General features: G+C 58.2%; 1 protein-coding gene across 4 annotated transcripts in view; it reads left to right on the forward strand.

Annotated features, from left to right (window-relative positions):
• Positions 1–17,988, forward strand: part of NPHP4 (nephrocystin 4) — a 137,249-nt gene extending 119,261 nt beyond the window's left edge. The window contains exons 21-32 of one of the 4 annotated variants that reach the window (XM_061185072.1): positions 1,019–1,144; positions 3,686–3,897; positions 7,604–7,830; positions 7,956–8,142; positions 8,968–9,051; positions 13,038–13,194; positions 13,766–13,851; positions 14,424–14,509; positions 15,540–15,711; positions 16,357–16,536; positions 16,817–16,960; positions 17,468–17,988. In XM_061185072.1, the coding sequence (XP_061041055.1) occupies positions 1,019–1,144; positions 3,686–3,897; positions 7,604–7,830; positions 7,956–8,142; positions 8,968–9,051; positions 13,038–13,194; positions 13,766–13,851; positions 14,424–14,509; positions 15,540–15,711; positions 16,357–16,536; positions 16,817–16,960; positions 17,468–17,608 (1,802 nt within the window). In that variant the 3' untranslated portion in view covers positions 17,609–17,988. Of the gene's footprint in view, positions 1–1,018; positions 1,145–3,685; positions 3,898–7,603; positions 7,831–7,955; positions 8,143–8,967; positions 9,052–13,037; positions 13,195–13,765; positions 13,852–14,423; positions 14,514–15,539; positions 15,712–16,220; positions 16,537–16,816; positions 16,961–17,467 lie in introns of those variants that run through there. The other 3 variants (XM_061185073.1, XM_061185074.1, XM_061185075.1) reach the window with 3 other exon arrangements.
• Positions 17,989–18,315: the final 327 nt, after the last annotated feature.

Raw genomic sequence — 18,315 nt, forward strand, 5'->3', positions numbered from 1 at the left:
TGTCATTTTCATACGTTGCCTGCAAGAGAGAGATAAGCTCGTGGGAAGGAGCCTGAGATACCCAGCCGGGGAGGCTGTGAGGCAGAGGACAGATGCCGCGCGCAGCACGCTTGTACGACGCGGCCGCACTGTGCTTTCCTCTCTACATTCTGCAGTTCTTGAACAAAAAAAAAGTGTCGTGGCTTTTGTTTCTTTTTGAAACTGGTTGTTCTGCAGCGCACGGCAGGTGCGAGCCAGCAGATGGGGTGATGCTGTACCGGCCTTCAGGGTGACAGAGGCAGGGTCGGCGCCTGCCTGGATGGGGCCCCGCCTCTGCATTCACAGCCGCGGTCAAGTGCGAGGCCGCGGATCCAGGCATCTGTCACCCACGCCCAGGTCTCCTGTGACTCTTTCCATGGGAGAGGGCCGTCCTCGTGCTTGGCGGCTTCTCGGCTCAGGCGAGCTTTTTGATGCTGTCTTTTTGCCAGCCTCTTCTGAGGCTTTACGGGGTCATTCATCATTTAGAGATCCCAAGAGCCCCTTTCCTTTCTTTGGCCCCGTGATCCTGGCTGTGTGTGTGACCACGGCTCCCCTGGGAGCTCCACTGCCACTGTATCTGCAGGTCTCCGGTGGGGCCTCCCTGGGGAGGGCAGGCTGCCCTGACCCCTGGCTCACGGTCAGGTACCAGGGCTCTCAGGGTGTCTCCCCCGAGGTGTGTTCGGGCGCAAACGTTTGCAGAAGGGCAGAAAGGCCTTCTTGGAACAGCACGACACTCGAGGGCCTGACAGGAGAGTCTGCCCTGAGCGTCTCGAGCCCCGACTCGTGGTGGGAAAGCAGAGGTCAGACGGAGGAGAGTGTGGACCTGGAGAGCAGGGAGCTCGAAGGAAACGGGCCTCTGCCCACCCGCCGTTTCTCTGCTGCAAAACGAACTCCGACCTGAGAGTGGAAATTGGGGGTGTGGGCGGGGATCCGGGCGAGTGTCATCGACTCTGTTCTGGTATTTATGTCTCGTGCGGGGCGGGGGGTGTTCTTCCTTCAGGTCACTTGTGTGAACGGAGAGTGAGGAGTCCCAGCTCACTGCCACCTTCCAGGTCACGGGTCATCTCGAATGACGGAGCCACCGGCTTCTCGGGAGGTGGCCTTCTCACGCCCGGGGCTCCCAGACGTGAGTGGAGAGACCGAGGGGCCTACGGGTGGAGGCTGGGGGTTGTGCTCGGGGCGGTGGGCGGGCGGTGGGGCAGAGCGAGAGGCGGAGGGCCGCGTGTGCGTGCGTGCGTGCGTGTCCGTGTGTGCGTGTGCAAGAGCACATGCGTGCGCCTGTGTCGTGGGGCCCTGCCCTCTGGATCTGGGGCCCGAGCCGTGGCTCCGCCTCCGGCTCAGTGACCTGCAGGCCACGTCGAGTCACCGCGTTCGTCAGCCCAGCGGTCTCTAGGCTGGTCCCTGGGGAAGCCGCCGGTGTTACTTGGTGGAGATTACAGTCCTAGGAGTGGTGTTTGTTTTCGGGTAGCTGCTCCTCCCCAGGGGAAGGCGACAGGAGGAAAAGGTCAGGATGAATGTAGGCTGTTTTTTAAAAACTAATTTGAAACTCCCCATGTTGGGGAGAAGAGAAGCTCGGGAGATAAAGACCTGGGCTTGTGAAAATATCGCATAACACGGAAGTTTTTCCGTCCCCTTTCAAATGACCCCCCAGACCTGAATGTAAAATACTTGTCATTGGAATGAAAAGTGGGAGGTGCCCTTTGAGGAGCAGCCCCCAGAGGTTGCAGGTCATCTCATATGAATCGGAAACTGCCATGAGCGTCTTGTGTTGATGGCCCTTGACTTTGTTGGTCTTGAACCTGTGTCCTGGGTGGGAATTCCAGAGCTGCGGGGGTCAGGACTGGGAGGCCTTTGGTGCCATCTTGGAAGGTCTCCAGAATCCCACGAGTCCCCTGAAACTCCAGCCCAAACTTTATGGGTCCTTTAATGACCCATAAAACTTTAATGGCCAGCTTCCTCATTTTAATGTTGAAAAAACTGAGTCACAGCGGTCAGGTGACATGGCCGGTTGTGTGGTTAAGGGTCGTGAACTTGGGCTAGAATCTGGATGTCCTGCTTTGGGGCCAGTGCCTCCCCATCCCCAGCTGGTCCCCTTGGCCACCAAGAGAATGGATGGAGAGCTGGCTCCACGGAGCAGGGAGTGCCTCTCATCGCCCCCCCTCCAACCAGGGACAGGTACGAGAGGATTTGTAAAACCCGGGGCCCGGCAGGTCGGGGGCTCCTCTGGGCAGCGCGGGGAGTTGTGACAGTGAGGGTTTGCTGAGGGATCCAGAGCCTCTGGAGTCATCAGTCTTCCAATCCCTATTTTGGTCAAAACCAGAGGGCCAGGCACTCCACCAGAAGCCATGTCTCCACCCCCCGGGCAAGGTTCTGGAAGCAGGAAGTTGTGCCGAGTTTCGCAAGGTGCTTCCTGGCTTCAGCAGTGTGGTCCCACACGGTCCCATCACCCCCACGGTCGGGGTGATGCAGTCTGAACACACAAGCCAGTTGATCACCCCCCCAGCCTGGCTCGTCTCCCACCCTGGCCCCTCCACTCGGGACCGGGGGCCTCGGGCTGCTTGAGCCCGATCCAGGTTGGAGCTCCCGTTCCCATGGAGCTGGACCCCAGACACACGAGAAGTGCCCTTTTGGGGTGGCCACTTGAGACGTCTGCGCCATGTCATGGCACCCGAAGAACCTGGAAATAGCGCTTGTTCACGTGTGATGGCAGGAGAGGTGGCGCGTGAGGGGAGGCTGCTTCACCACCACGTGGAGCACAGCAGGAGGCAGAGAGTCTCGAGGGCGGCGAGTGGGCTCCAGCCGGCGGAGTTCAGGCTCGCGGTTACTTCCCGTGGCTCTGGGGGTGCCTGAAGGAAGGACGTGATGCTAAGTTGGGGTGTTCCCTCTCACCTGCCACCTGTGCTGGGTTTACTGATTGTCCGGGACTCTCACGTGTCAGCTTGTGACGTGGCACGTGCCACGTGTGCATGTCAGTGGCACAGCCAGTGATGGGAGGGAGAAAGTAGCTCTCCTGCCTGCCGGGGCCTGGCCTATCGTGGCTTCTGTTTGTCGGCTACACAGCTTTCCTGTGGGTCTAGGCTTCGAGTAGAGCCCCCGAAGGAGATGGTGCTCTGGGGGCCCAGCCAGCCAGAGGCAGCCGGGTGCAGAGAGGAGAAGCTCTGGGCTCCACCCACCCCGGCTGGCCCGGGGCCTCAGGGCACAATTCAATGGAGCCCCCGATTCCTGATCTGAGCTCGGGCCTTCTGATACCCACACCCAGGGTGGGTTTGAGGACCTGACAGGACAGCGTGCCTGAGAGCCCGGACAGTGTGCTGGGCATCGGGGGTGCCTGCTGGGGGGGCTGGGGGTGAGCAGGGGCGCGGTCCTGGGCGAGGGCGTCTGGAGAATCCTGAGAGCCTGAGCTTCTACAACGCTGACCTTTCCCCTAGCAGACCCCCTAGTGGGCATTAATGCATTTGTATCTAAGCTCCGAGACAGAATCCCTTCTCTGTGAGAGGCTGGTAAGGGAGGGACGCCGTGGAGGGCAGGGTGTGTCATTTCCACCTTTACCAGCCTCTGAGGGTTTATGAAAAGCTTGAGGCTTGGCTCTGGAGGGCGTGGAGCCGTGGCTGCTTAGACAACGTAAACTCTGACCTTTTACCTCTGGCCCTCTCGTTGAACCTTCCAGCAGTGAAAAATGTGGTCCAAGCGCAGAAGCTGGCCGACGTGGACAGTGAGCTGGCCGCCCTGCTCTTCTCGCCCCCGTGGCCGGGGACCCCGCGGCCCCAGGGCGCCGGCCGCGAGGGGGACGCCGTCCGCAGGCGCAAGCTGGAGCGCATGCGGGCCGTGCACCTGCGGGAGCGCGGAGCCGAGCCTGGCCGCTGCGGGCTGGGTGCGCTGGTGAGGCTCCGCCCCCGCGTCCTCGGGAACGCTGCGGGAGCAGCCCCGCCCCCGCCCCGCCCCGCCCCTTTCCTGCGGGCTCCCTCATCTTCCTGCTGCGTCCTGGTTACAGAACATGAGACCCGACCTCTCAGCCACCGAGGGAAGTTTCCAGGCCAGAATTACTGGCGTGCTTTGGATAAAAGCTGACTCCTGGGCTCCCCTCCCTTGGTTGGGGGGAGTGTCCTTGGAGCCTAGGCTTTTAAGAAAGCTCCGACGGGGATTCTGAGGGCTCCCCAGGTCTGGGGAGCAGAGCCATGACAACGTCTACATCACGGGTTGTCAGAGTGATAGATCTTGCCAGAAGAATTCCCACCTTAGACTAAAAATCTAAATAAGACCCTAAGAAATGGGAGTTTACGGAATAACGAAGCCACAGGGGCCTTAGGATCCTTTACATTGAGGCAGGCGGGTGTCTGAACAGACGCCCTCCTTCTCAGGGGCCAGGCCTGTGCCCATGGCCTGGCAGACACAGGCAGTGGCCGGCCTTCCCCTGGTGCTCGCAGAGGTGGGCGAGGACCCACCCTCAGGGGGGCCGTGGAGGGAGGGAGACAGAAATAAACCAACAAGCAAAAGACCATTCAGTCCAATTGGTGGGGGGAGGAGCAGAGCACAGTGGGAGGGGCCCAGACAGCCGGCTGGACCAGCGGGTCCCCGGGCAGAGGGCGGCAGAGTCTTGCTGGCCGAGGAGCAGCGCTGTGGCTGTGAGGACGCCCTGCGGGGAGGCTGGCCGTGGGCTGGGCTTGGGGCAGGCCTCCTCCCCGGCCACGGTGCACCCAGGCTGCGCCCTCCTCTGCAGCCTCTGAGGCTCCGCCAGCTGTCAGCCGGGGACACAAGCGGCTCCCGCGTCCGGGTGGTTGGGCCCCGCACACGGCAGGTCCTCAGTCCAACAGCTGCCGGTGTTGTTGTTAGCATCATTGTTATTATGATTCATTTGGCTGGTTTCCTCTTATTTGATATGTTCTTTTTAATTTATTTATTTTGGCTGCGTTGGGTCTTCGGTGCTACACGCGGGCTTTCTCTAGTTGCGGCGAGCGGGGGCTACTCTTCGTTGCAGTGCGCGGGCTTCTCATTGCAGTGGCTTCTCTTGTTGCGGAGCACGGGCTCTAGGCACGCGGGCTCAGTAGTTGAGACACGTGGGCTCAGTAGTTGTGGCTTGCGGGCTCTAGAGCGCAGGCTCAGTAGTTGTGGCGCACGGGCTTAGTGGCTCCGTGGCATGTGAGATCTTCCCGGACCAGGGCTCGAACCTGTGTCCCCTGCATTGGCGGGCGGATTCTTAACCACTGCGCCACCAGGGAAGCCCTGATATGTTCTAATAGAGAAATCAACAGCTCAGAACCCTCATTTTGAATACAGCCATGAATTTGGAAGTAATTGGATTTCCAAATACAAGAAAAATTTCCACTAAATTGTAATGTTTTTCTGGGTTCATAGCCCTGGAGAATTTTGAGGTGAAAGTAACTTGATGTATCAGATATGCGGTAGTCTCTCTCCCTTCCAGCTGTCTCAGCCTTCCTTGAAGAAGGGATGGGAGTTCTATGGAATCAGTGGGTCCTTGGGAAGAGAGTCGACAGGAGCTGTGTCCCGGCTGGCCCTGCACACGCGTGGTGAGCGTGTGGAACCGTGTGTGACCTCTTGTGAGGGGGGGAGGCCGAGGGCAGCTGGGGTGCAGCTTTCTCCCTGATGGTCAGATTCGAGGGAGGCTGAGGGTCTCGGGGCTTCCTGGGGGAGGTGGTGAGCCTGGGGCCAGGAGCACAGAGTGTGGGGCTGACACCTGCTTTGGAATCCCTGCGGTGCCCTGGGGCAGTCACAGCCTCCCTGTGAGGGTCACTCGGCTTAACCTGTGCGCAGTGCTCAGGATGGCGGCTGCCCTAGCGACAGCAGTCAGTCCCTGCATCCTCTCTCCTCTGCGTACCCTCTACAGGGACACCCCAGCAGCTCCGGGATTGCCGCTCACGCTAGCAAATTGGTGGCACTAGTCCCACGTTCCGTGTTGTCAAAACATGCCAAGTGCCACGGAAGAGAGGACTTTACTTTCCAGAAATGCCCGCACGTGGCCCACGGGTCTCCCTGCCCATCCCTGGACCTGTCACGGGGCCACAGTGCGAATTGCTGCCTCTTGGGGTCTGAGGGGTCCAATACGTGTCATCACCTTTGCCTGCATGGGTTTCGAATTAAGAAAGAAGACAGGTCTATGGCAGAAAGAGACCAAAACATCACCTCTGTTTTACTGGTGGCTCTAGTCATTGGTAAAGCTGTTGCTGGAGGATTGGCTCGCGTCTGTACGAGGCTGAGCCTGTGGTTAACGGCAGTCTCGCGCAGTCTGGGTCATGCCAGGTGCCCCCACAGGTGGATCCTTCTTTCCAGCCTTTCCACCTGGCCAGGGGCCGTGTGGGCACCTGATGCCCTGGGGCCACACTGTCTCGGCCTGTGGCTTTTACCCACCAGGCCTACGGAAAACCAGGGAGTGGCTGTCATGGTGCCTGCCTGGGTGGTCAGTCTGACGAGCCAGTCCTGTGCCCACCTCCATGTGGCCTGTCCCCTAGAGCCCTCGTCCCAGGGCCTCTAACTGGTGGGCAGTACAGGTTGTGTCCCTGGCAGGTCAGAACAACCCGCTGTCTCAAGGCGAGGTTGAAAAGCCGAGCTCTGTCTGTTTCTCACCCTAAATTACACCTGGCCGTGCTGCCCAGCCCAGCCTGGTAGAGGCTCCATCCCGTCGAGAAGCTCTGATCATAAAATGCCCACATAGGGAGGCCTCAGATGTCAACATGACCACCCTCCCGTTTTTAAATCCCCAGGGAGAAACTAAAGGCTCAGCTTCAATTCCCCTGCGGGGGAAAGGCCAAAGCTTTGGATATTGGAAAGTCAGTCTCCAAAATAATTTAAGTGAGAGGTCAGATTTGGTCCTCACCTTCTGAGTTAGAGTCCGAAGGCCTTCAGATGCCTGGGTCTCCTTGGTTTTGGAGGCCCTCAGCGCCCAGCTGCCTCCCTAGCACGTGGGCATGCCTTCTAGGTCTTGGGCTTGCAAAGCAGCCTCCGACGGGCCTCGCTTTTTACTGCAAGGCACCCGAGAAAGATAAGCCTGTCCCCAGCCTCTAGAACACATCTGGGGTGGCCAAGCCCATTGAAACTTAAGGCATTTGAAGAAGGAGGTGGATGAAGGACCCACGCTGAGCCCACCAAGGCAGCGTGCCTGGGTCTGGACCCTGGCCCAGCTTGCGGTCAGTCAGGCCCGGCCGCAGCCCCTCCTGGGGACTCTGCTCGCAGGCAGGGCTCCTGCTGCCATGCCGGAGGCCTGGCCGGTGAGCCGGTCACCTGCCTTAGTTTGGGGACCATTCTTCCCTCTTTTATTGGTAGCTTCTGCTCTTAATTCCCACTGTGCCCAGGCGGGTGGTTGGAGTCTCGGGGGCATGTGGGCAGAGCCCGCCTTCCACGGGTACATCACCTGTGGGCAGAGGGAAGCTGGGGTGCTGTAGATGGGCAGCCCCATTCCCTGTCCCCTGGAGCTGTAGGTGGCCAGTCCCAACGGACCCCGTGTCGGTGGTGGGGGGGGTGGTGATTCCAAGGAGATGTGGTGTTTGGGGCGGGTGGGGAAGGGGCCAGAGAACAGCCCCCAAGCAGCAGGGCACCCGGGACCGTGGCCCCGCTTCGGCCCCTGTGTCCGCAGGCCCAGCAGAGCATCCGTGCCCAGCACGCTCGGGACCTGCAGCTCATCGCCGCCTACCGGGAGCGCACCAAGGCCGAGAGCATCGCCAACGCGCTGAGCCTGGCCATCACCACGCGGCACACCATCCGTGCCACGCTGGGCGCCGCCGAGTTCTTCGAATTCGCTCTCAGGAACCCCGACAACACGCAGCACACCGTGACCATCGCGATTGACAGCGCTGAGCTCAGGTGGGAGGGCGGGGCGCCCCCTCGGGCCCCCAGCCCCGCCCGAAAGCCGAGCTGGTTTCACCCTCGCGGGTCCTGGGACCGACCGGGAAGGACATTGTTCCCAGCGCCGTCTCCCCTCCCTCCAGCCTCATCCTGGACGGTCGGGAGTGGCGGTACTTCAAAGAGCTGGCCGGCCTGCACACGCCCCTGGAGGAGGACATGTTCCACCCGCGGGGCAGCCTGACCCCCCAGCTCTTCCTACGCCCCCGGGAGATGGTTCACATCCCCTTCAAGTTCCAGACCTTCTCTGCGGGTCCGCGGGCCTCGGCGCAGGTGGGGAAGTCCATTCTTCCTGTGCCGAGGGGGCTGGCTGGGCACCGGGGAAGCCCATTTGCCAAGTAACGTGGGAGATGGGGGCCTCCTGCTATGCGGTGGGAGGGTTAGCCTTTGGCCGTCCCCCGCCCCACCTGCCCCTCCACACGTCCTGGCACCTACGCTGTGCCCAGCGGCCCCATGGCTCACCTGGGCTCAGGAAAGGCTGGACCACCTCCTCTTCATTCTCTTTGCTAAATTGGTAAAAGAGCCTTTCTTAAACCTCAGAAGATCTAGTGTTTTCTAAACTCCCCAGTTACTGCCGTTTGCCTGCTTCTCATGTAGCGTTTGCTCCCCGACGTGAACCGCAGAGACTCTGGGGTTTCACGTCAGGGTGTGAGTGAGCGCAGGCTCTGGTAGGGCGGACGTGGCGTGCGCATTTCTTTCTGACCTTGTGAGTCAGCTCTGTAGGGCAGTGGTCATCACTGAGGCGGGCGTGAGAGGCTCACAGGTTTCAGTGCAGGCTCTTTGGATGCACTTTTGGGGCAAGAGGTCATCAGGACCGTGATGAAGGTGTCAGACCTCTGGCTTCGGGTGGAGCTGGGTTATGGGACCTGACCCCCCCACCCCCACCCACCGCTCACACGGCCTCCGCTTCCTCTTTGGGGCGGTGGGCTGGTTAAGAACAGCAGCCGCCTGGGGTTCACTCTGAGCATAAACGAGACCCCGGAGCCCTGGGCCTAGGGTGGCAGCCATTCCTACAGGTAGAGGCCCCACTGGTAGGAAAAAGTGCCTGTCCCCCTGGGCCTTCGTCTCATGACCCGGGGGCTCCCTGGTTTCTCGCAGGCCTCTGCTGAGCTGAGATTCGAGAAGGACATGGGCGCTGGGTCACCTCCTAAGTCCAGCATGATGCCCACCAAACACGCCAAGGTAGGGGGGCAGACCGCCCATCCGATGTTCCGAGGTCTTGCAGTGCCAGCCAGGGGTCTTGTGAGAGGACCAGGTGAAGCGTGTCATGGGTTCTGCTGTTTGTTACTTCTGGTAAATAGTCCCATTGCCACCTCAGGGGCGGCTTGTTTGCAGGGCATACTTATCAACCCCCTGCCTGCCGATGGGATGTTCTTAGGGGAGCTTGGGACACTGTCGTTTTGTAGGAATTTCTGAAGTTTTCTTGTTGTTTGTTTGTTTGGTAGACAGATGCCTTTTGTAGGAGGTTGAAAGTAAAAACAGAAACACTTTTACCCTCCGCCTGCCCCCCCGGGACAGATTTTGGTGCCATCCCAGACTGAGGACCTGGCAGCCCTGTGTCCACAGCCCCATTCTCAGGGGAGATTTGCTGTGTTTTATTTAAATGTGGAGACGCAGCTTTGCCTTTGTCTAAGCAATATGTCGGCTCTTTATTTAGGGCTATAAATTAAATCTGAGAGGCTAATACGTTTTTCCTTACATGAGTTTGGAGTTTTAAAACAAATCCCAGGTATCTTATTCAGCGTGTATCTCTAACAGATAAGGACTTAAAAAACCCTGGCTACGTGACATCACTGCCCTCAACTTAGTAACAAATCCTCAGGACGGCCCGATGTCCAGTCCATGCTGGTCACTCATCACGGTCGGTTTGTGGGAGTTGGGGCCCGCTGTCCTCGAGGCTCTGTCTGTGGAGACGCTGGGCGTGGGCCGGCCTCTGTGGGCCAACCACGGCTTCACGTGCAGAGGCCACGGTGGGTGGCTGTTCATGGTGGCCGACGTGTCCGCTAAGGATCCACTGCCCACATCCATTATCCCACCAGCTGGAAAACGGTGAAATCCTCTCACTGTTCTTGTACTTACTAGCTGTGACTCTTCCATAAACAAGAGCTTTCCCCCATCAGCCGTTTGGTTACCTTGAATATATTGATACTTAATACCGGAAGGTCAGGATAAATGTTGGGTTCTTTCCCTTTACTTATCAATTTAAAAATAATGAGTTGTGCCCTGGGAACATCCAAAGATGGTCAGTTTTTGGGGGGTCTTATCATGAACTCGTGGTTTTGTATCTGCTGTGTGGCAGGCACTGGGCTGTAAAACTGTCCTCTCTCTGGCCACGGCCATACCTTTCAAGTCAGCACCTGTGCCTTTTTTTTTTTTAACAACTCTTTATTTTGAAATGATCTCAAACTTAGACAAAAGTTATAAGAATAGTGCAAAGAGTTCCCATGAATTATTTACCCAGATTTCCCAGTTGTTGACATTTTACATTTGCCTTATCATTCTGTGTCTATATTTATCCCTATTTTTTTCTGAACAATTTGAGAATAAGTTATGGACAGACTGCCCCATTGTTCCATGAAACTTAGAGCTCATATGTCCTGAAAATAAGGCCACTCTGCTCCATAACCACAGTAGAACCGGGGAAATCAGGAAATTGGCACTGATACAATCTCATCACAGACCCCGCTTGCACTTGACCAAATATCCCAACACTGGATCCCTCACCCACCCAGGCTCCCACGGTGTGTCTGGTGGTCCTGCCCTAGCTTTCCTTGCCTCTCACGGCCTCGGTGCTTTTGAAGTGCACAGGTCATTTCTGCTACCTGCCGCTTAGTCTGGGTTTGTCTGGTGTTTGCTCGTTGGTGGGTTCAGGCTGTGCATTCAGGGCAGGAAAAGCACAGACGTTTTGCTGTGTTCTTCTCAGAACCTCTTATTGGGAGGGACACAATGTTGATTTGCTCTATTACCAGTGATGTTAATTTAACTCTCTTATTTGGTTAAGATGGTGTCTGCCAGGCTCCTTCAATGTAAAATTAATTAAGAAGTATTTTATAGTTGATAATTAGAAAGTAATGGGTAAGTATTTTGTCGGGAGATACTCAAGCTCTGTAAATATCCTGCTCCTCACTCAACTTCCGCTACTAGTTTTAATATCCGCTGATAACTCTTCTTTTTTTTTTTAACTGAAGTATAGTTGATTTACAATGTCGTGCCAGTCTCTGCTGTACAGCAAAGTGACCCAGTTGTACACATAGAGACATTCTTTTTAAAATTTCTTCACTGATGATTCTTGCATGATGGTTGCCCATTGGTGACTTTCAGATTTCATCATTCCTTCCATGTTCTAAGTGAGGCAGCACTTGGCCTTCATCCGTTCATTCCTGAAATTTGTTTGTCACCATTATGGACCATGAATTCCTGTTTCATTCAGTGGGTTGTAATTTGTTCCTGTCTTTCTTTGTTTTACTGTTCATATTGTCCCTGGTCCACCGGTGGCTTCGGCTTCAAGCTGGCCCCTCTGTCCTTTTGACATGTCCCTGTCATTCTTGGAGCACTTCCTTCGTGCCTGGCACACAAGATGTTCCAGAGTCATCTAACATTTTCCTGCTCCATTTCTGGAATCAGCCGTTTATCTAAGGCTTCTTTTAGTGGTGAATGGTGTTTAGAAACTAAAGTCTGGGTGCTGAGCATGCTCACTACGACTGGGGTGCCCTTGCTTCTGGTCCTTCTGAGCAGAGAGAGCTAAGGAGTGTATGTCTATGTGTGTGTCTATGTGTGTCTATATGCACGACAGCTAAATAAATAGTCGGTCCTTGTAGAGTTGAAGTCCCAGCGTAGCGGTGAAATTCCGGCAGGAGTGTCAGGGCACAGCTGCCGGGGATGAGGGTGCAGTGGTGGGGCTCGCCTCCCAGCAGATGTGGGAAGAGACGCGCGGGGCAGTGGCTTTCAGGTGATGCTCCAGGAAGGCAGAACCAACACTGTGGGTCGCTTAAAGACCCAAAGAGGGGAGAATGGTGAAGAAAAACGGGGGACGGTGATCACGAGTTCAGGAGGGGCTCCCTGGGGCGGACGGGCAGGGTGCTGAGGGCGCAGAGGGTGAGCGGCGTGCACCGCGTGCCTGTTCCAAGCCCACATGGCCTCGTGGGTGGCTGCCCAGTTATAATTTGTCCGGTTACACATCTAAAAGATTTCATGATAAAACTCACCAAAGTGGAAGAGCGTCCTTTCCCACGTGGAAGGTTTGTCTGGGGGCCCGAGCTTGGCGCCGACCGATGTGGGAAGGTTGCTCTGCCTTGGGGTTGGCCGTGTGCCGCCCTCTGCCCTGGGCCCCGAGAGCTCACTGGGCTGGCCGAGTGCTGGAATAAAGACACCGGCTCCATCGTGTTCCCAATTAGGACCTGTTTTGGACAAATAATTTTTTTTAGTAAGTAACTTTTTTTTTTAAAGGAAGTTTGTATTTCTGGCCCTTTGGGTTTAGGCACAGCCCCCTTTTACCGTCTGGGGGACATGCTCCGCTCCCACCCACGAGGACCTGGTGAGGTTAGTGTCCAGATCCTTCCAGAACGACTTCCCAGCCTGCAGCATCAGGAGCCCCTCCTGAACTTGTGATCACCGTCTCCCGTTTTTCTTCACCATTCTCCCCTCTTTGGGTCTTTAAGCAACCCACAGTGTTGGTTCTACCTTCTTGGAGCATCACCTGAAAGCCACTGCCCCGCGCGTCTCTTCCCACATCTGCTGGGAGGCGAGCCCCACCACTGCACCCTCATCCCCGGCAGCTGTGCCCTGACACTCCTGCCGGAATTTCACCGCTACGCTGGGACTTCAACTCTACAATGACCGACCATTTATTTAGCTGTCGTCAGCGGGGGAGTCGGGGCCGCAGACCTTTCTCGCTGGTCTTCTTGGCACGTCCCTCCCCTCCGGGAAGTGGCAGGAGTGGCAGCCGTGCGTGGTCTGAGCATGTGGACCCTGTGCTGGGCCCGTCCTCACGGGTGGGCACCTGCGGCTGCAGACCCCGTGCATCTGACCACGCCTGTCCTCCCCACTTCGTGGGCGTGAGCGGACCCCGTGGGGACCCTGTCCCTGTCCATCCAGGGAGGCGCCGTGCACGCAGCTGCCCACGAGCCCTCGTGCGGGTCCTGATGCTGCGCCGCCTGCTCTCCTGGCAGGTTCTGTTCCGCGCAGGCAGCGGCAAGCCCCTCGCCGTGCTCTGCCTGACCGTGGAGCTGCAGCCCCACGTGGTGGACCAGGTCTTCCGCTTCTACCACCCGGAGCTCACCTTCCTGAAGAAGGCCATCCGCCTGCTGCCCTGGCACACGCTTCCAGGCAGGTCCCGCTGTCCCCACGGCTGGCATTTGGCAGGTTCAACAGGTGGAAAAGGCTTCTCCCCAAGGGTGACAAGTGGTGTCCTTACGTCATCCTGCGATGCTCTTTAACAACACAGGGCACAGCTGTAAATTCTGCCACTTGCCTCAGTCGTTTGGTCGTTTGACATGGTGACCTTCTCACCTCCTCTGAGATGACAGGCGCCCTTGGCAGGCTGATTCCATTCTGAAATCCACAGCCCTGGGAAGGTTGCCCGGCCTCGGGTGTCAGGCTCTGCTCTGCGCTCAGTCCTGAGCCTGGAGAGCTCTCCGGGCTCCCCTCCACCTGCTGATTCATTTCCAGCTGGTGCCTTTAGAACAGATCCGAGCCTTTTACGTCTGGCACTGGCTCCGTGGCACCCCCGCTTCCTTTTGGTTAGTCTCTTGGGGTGAGTCCCCGGGGAGGCGGCTCGGAACGGAAGGGCCAGTGTCCACGCAGGCGGCAGTGTCCATCCCCCAGCAGGGTTCTTGGAACACCTGTGATGGCCCAGGCTTTCGGGAAAAGACATGTGTTGTGATATTCCGCACTCCAGGTGCTCCCGTGGGGATGCCCGGGGAGGACCCCCCGGTCTACGTACGATGTAGTGACCCGAATGTCATCTGCGAGACCCAGAACATGGTAAGTTCTGTAGCGCCCTCCCGGGAAAATCCTTCCCCGCCAGGTCCCGCCCACTATCTGCACCCCTGGTCTCCTGCAGCCTCTTCATTTGAGGGTTTTGCTTAAGTGGTTTCTTTCTAAGATGCTGAAGGGCTACTTTGACATCCTCGTGAGACCTTTAGGAATGAGTTTTCATTTTTTCTGCTAGCAGATCACTTCCTTGATTATCTGAATTTAAATTAAAAAAAAAAAAGACATGAGGCAAACTGAATAAAGTGAGTGGTGATTAAGGCACTTATTAATTGCTTTTGTGTAAGGATAACGGCCATAATCATATTATGATTGGTTAGGAAACAGTATAATCTCCTGCAGAATATAATTATTAAACTCAATATGAAATCAAGAAGTTAATGACTTTTCTCTTTTGTAGTGACAAAAATAGTGAATTCTGATGAGTGCAGAAAATGAAAAACGTGTTAGGGGGGAGGGGGCCTGGTTCACACCTGCGTTCGCTTCCTGCGGACTTGGGGGGCTGGGGTCAGAGCAGAGAGGCAGTGGTGTGGCCGTGATGTGCCCCCCCCCCAATCTGGCAGGGCCCCGGGGAGCCCCGAGACGTGTTCCTGAAGGTAGCCAGTGGTCCCAGCCCGGAGATCAAAGACTTCTTTGTCACCATTTATGCGTGAGTACGTGGGCCCTGGTGGTCTGGAGGGTGGGAGAAGGGGGTGAGGAGGCAGGCTGGGGACTGCTGGTGGCACTGGAAGTGGGCCAGCCCTGGCTGCCTCTAAACTTGTGACGGGGCTGGGGGCCATCAGGCCTTTGGCCACATGAAGTGAGGTTCTCAGACTGGCCGGGGCCTTGCAAGGGCGCCTCTGCTCAGAGCGGCACCACAGCCTAAGGGACACGTCGGGAGCCCAGCCAGGAGAGAAACTCGAGGCTGCTTCTGCCCCAGCACAGTGCCAGGACGGCCCAGGCAGCCCTTGTCCCTGGGGTCCCGTCCCCGAGTCCGAGGGAATGCAGGCAGTGGTCCTGCCCAGGCCCCCCAAGGGGAGGTGGAAGGTGGCATCATTTCCTTTGATGCCTGAGGACTGGGTGAAATGACCCCGGTCCCTTTACCTTTTCCTATAAGTCGCATCTCCCAGCCCTCGAGACCCTTTAAAACCGGTGCAGGCTGGAGGGTTTGGTGCAGCCCGCCTGGGAACGGGTGGGGGTCTCCTGTGCTGAGTGCCCACCCGGCTGAGGGGCAGCGCCAGGCCTGCACCTGCTGTGTGGTGGCCGCAGAGTGTTGTCCTGACGGCCCGTGGGCAGGTGATGCTGAGCCCCATTTACAACCAAGGGTCAGTGTCCTCGGGCACCAGGCAGCTCACGCGGGCCCCAGGCTCAGGCCCACGTGACCTCCAAGCCCACGTCCTCATGCACGCTGTGCTGCCCATGGACTTTGCTCCAGGCCTGGTTTGGGATTAAGCTGGCTTAGGTGCACATCTGCAGAAGCCCACGTTGCCATGCCTCCAGAGTATCTGTTCAGGGTCAAAGTCACGCAGAGGCCGCAGCCCCGCCTGAGAGCTTCCACCTCGGAGGGAAGGTGGCCGAGCGGGTGACGGCGGCTGGGCCCCAGCCCGCCCTCCTGGCCGCCTTTTCAGCCTCCTCGGGGCTCCTCTCCCGCGGTTGGTGTACTGCCCTCGCCCGACCATGAGTGGCTTCTGCCCGCGCAGGGACCGCTGGCTGGCGACGCCCGTCCAGACCTGGCAGGTCCACCTCCACTCCCTGCAGCGCGTGGATGTCTCCTGTGTCACAGGCCAGCGGACCTGCCTGGCCCTTGTCCTTCGGGGGATGCAGACCGTTAGGAAAGTGAAGGCTTTCAGCTCCCACCCCCAGGAGCTGACGGTATGGCCTTCGGCGGGGGTGCGTGGGGTTGGCTGTTGGGTTTTGCGGGTGTCCCCTGGCCCCTCCCCATCCTTGCCCACCCCGGGGAGGGGGTGGGAGCTGGGCTGCGGCCTGGTGGTCGGTCCTGAAGACTTTGATAGAGTCTTCATTCAGATCCCCTTTATCAGATGTGCCGTTGTGGGATGAGAGACACGTAAGCCCTGAAGGTGAATTTGTAGAATTGTTGGGAGGTAAATATTAACAGATACTCTGGAATCAGTGCGGCTGCAACCGTACATCTGGATAACGAGGGTGACGCGGATGCCCTGCCAGCAGGCCAGGCTTCAGAGCTGGGGCTGGCTAAGCTCTGTCTCTCCTGAGGCCGCTCTGACACTTAGGGCGTCACGCTGTGTGGGAGGGGACTCGCCCCGCACAGATGGGGGCACGGACTGTGACCCGCAGGCATGGGTGCTTGTGGTGAGGTTCGGTCTGGCCTCAGATCGGGCCTTCTTACCTCTGACCCCACGCAGGCCAGGGGACCTCCCGCCCAGCACAGGGGTTCCCCTGGGACCCGCTCAGCCCCTGGGCTGCGCGCCCAGGAAACCCCTCGTCTGCACGACTCGAGGGGCTGCCTCCCGACCTGCTTCTCCTCTGTTGTTCCTGAAGACGGACCCCAAAGGCGTCTTCGTGCTGCCCCCTCACGGGGTGCAGGACCTGCACGTGGGCGTGAGGCCCCGCAGGGCGGGCAGCCGCTTCGTGCACCTCAACCTGGTCGACGTGGACGCCCACCAGCTGGTGGCCTCGTGGCTCGTGTGCCTCTCCTGCCGCCCACCCCTCATCTCCAAGGTCTGACGTGAGATGCGCTGGGCCACGCGGTTCGGGTGGTGTGTCCTGTGACCTGGCCTGCCCAGATCCAGGCCGGTGTTTCCTCCTCCTAGCCCCTCTGGCTGGGGGCCTGGGGTGTGGGTGTTTCCTCCTGTACCCTGAGCCCGTCGACCGTGAACTCGGGGGGCTTGTCTGCCGTATTTATGGTGACGTCTAGCGTCTGGGGCCCAGGAGTGCAGGGCAGGCTTGGGAAGAAGTGGCTGGAGAAGGAGCCCGGGGCCAACTCCTGCCCTCCCCACAGGCCTTTGAGATCACACTGCCTGCCGGGGGCGGGAAGGGCGCCAACAAGCGCATCACCTACACCAACCCCTACCCCTCCCCGAGGGCCTACCGCCTGCACAGCGACCACCCGCGCCTGCTGCAGTTCAAGGAGGACGCCTTCCAGGTGCGGGGCTGCCCAGGGTGGGGGGCCTGGGCGCTGCTTCTCCCGGGACCCTGCCTTGGGGGCGTCAGCAAGTCCTGGGGGACAACGGCCTGTGGCCCCCAGGGGCACCCTCTGCTGAACTCTGCCCGGGCCTCTGACCCAACACCCAGGCCCCGGCGGGGGCAGCCCTGGGGGCGACCTTCCCTGCAGTTTTGCAACAGTTTTATCCAGACTGCCTGGCAAGTTAGGCCTTCATCTCCTGTGACTCTTTCAGGGAAAGTGAGCAGCGGCTCGGGCAGACCCGGGTCTGTCGCTCGGTGGAGGGTTAAGTGACGCGTCTCCCGGGGCTTGGGAGGAGCAGCCGTGAGGGCTTCGACAGTAACACTGGGAAGCTTGGTTCAGAGCATGAGTGTATGTTCCGGGGCCTGCGAGCCTGGGGAATGTGTGTTTGCCTGCGTGGAAGCGGCTGGAAGAGAGAGAGAGAGGGGTCGGTGGGGTGGGCGCTAGGACGGCGATGCTTCTTGCCAGGTCGGGGGAGGCGAGACCTACACCATCGGCCTGCGGTTTGCGTCCCGTCAGGAGGCCGGGGAGGAGGAGATTCTGATTTACATCAATGACCACGAAGACAAAAACGAGGAGACGTTTTGTGTGAAGGTCATCTACCAGTAAAGGAGCGCTGGGGGCCGTCCTTGCTGCTGTTCGGGGTCAGGCGGCTGTCCCGGAACTTGGTCCCGTGGACTTGGCCGAGGGAGGGGGGTCGCCGTGCCCCTAACCGTTTGCGATGCTCCCACCCGGTCAAGCTGCTGCCGGTACCACCCGCGTAGCAGCCCCACGGGAGTCCTGACCGTGAACGTGCGCGCCCACTGTACCCGGGGCCCGTTTCTCTCTGCGGCATGCGGGGGATTGTCACCGTCTGTGACGTTAGGATTTACTGTCAGCAAAATGTATTTTCTGAATCATTTTAAATGATAAAATTATGTTTTTTTAACTGAGTTTTATACAAACACTGTATTATTTGCTATGTAATGTTTTTTTATGCTGGTATTGTTATTTCACATCTTTTTAAAAAGTTGTACGAAATACTAAATTTTTACACGTTTCCTCTTTTGGCAGTTTTCTTGAGCGTTTTCTGCTGTTTTCACCATTGTCAGAGTTTTCTGTCTGCAGCATAAGCTTCCTCTTCCCTGGAGGATGGCGTTGCCGAGGGACAGTCAGGTGGCCCATGGTTTGTGGCCTCTGGGAGAGTCTGCTCAGTCCTGACCTGAGGGGAGGGCGGCTCTGACCTCTGCTTCTGTTGTCACCTCTCCTGTTTTGATTCTGGTCCCCCTGCCTCCCTTTGTAAGGCCCCCGTGATGACATTGGACTTACCTGGAAGA

Source organism: Eubalaena glacialis, chromosome 3, assembly GCF_028564815.1.
Source record: "Eubalaena glacialis isolate mEubGla1 chromosome 3, mEubGla1.1.hap2.+ XY, whole genome shotgun sequence".
Classification (NCBI taxonomy): domain Eukaryota; kingdom Metazoa; phylum Chordata; class Mammalia; order Artiodactyla; family Balaenidae; genus Eubalaena; species Eubalaena glacialis.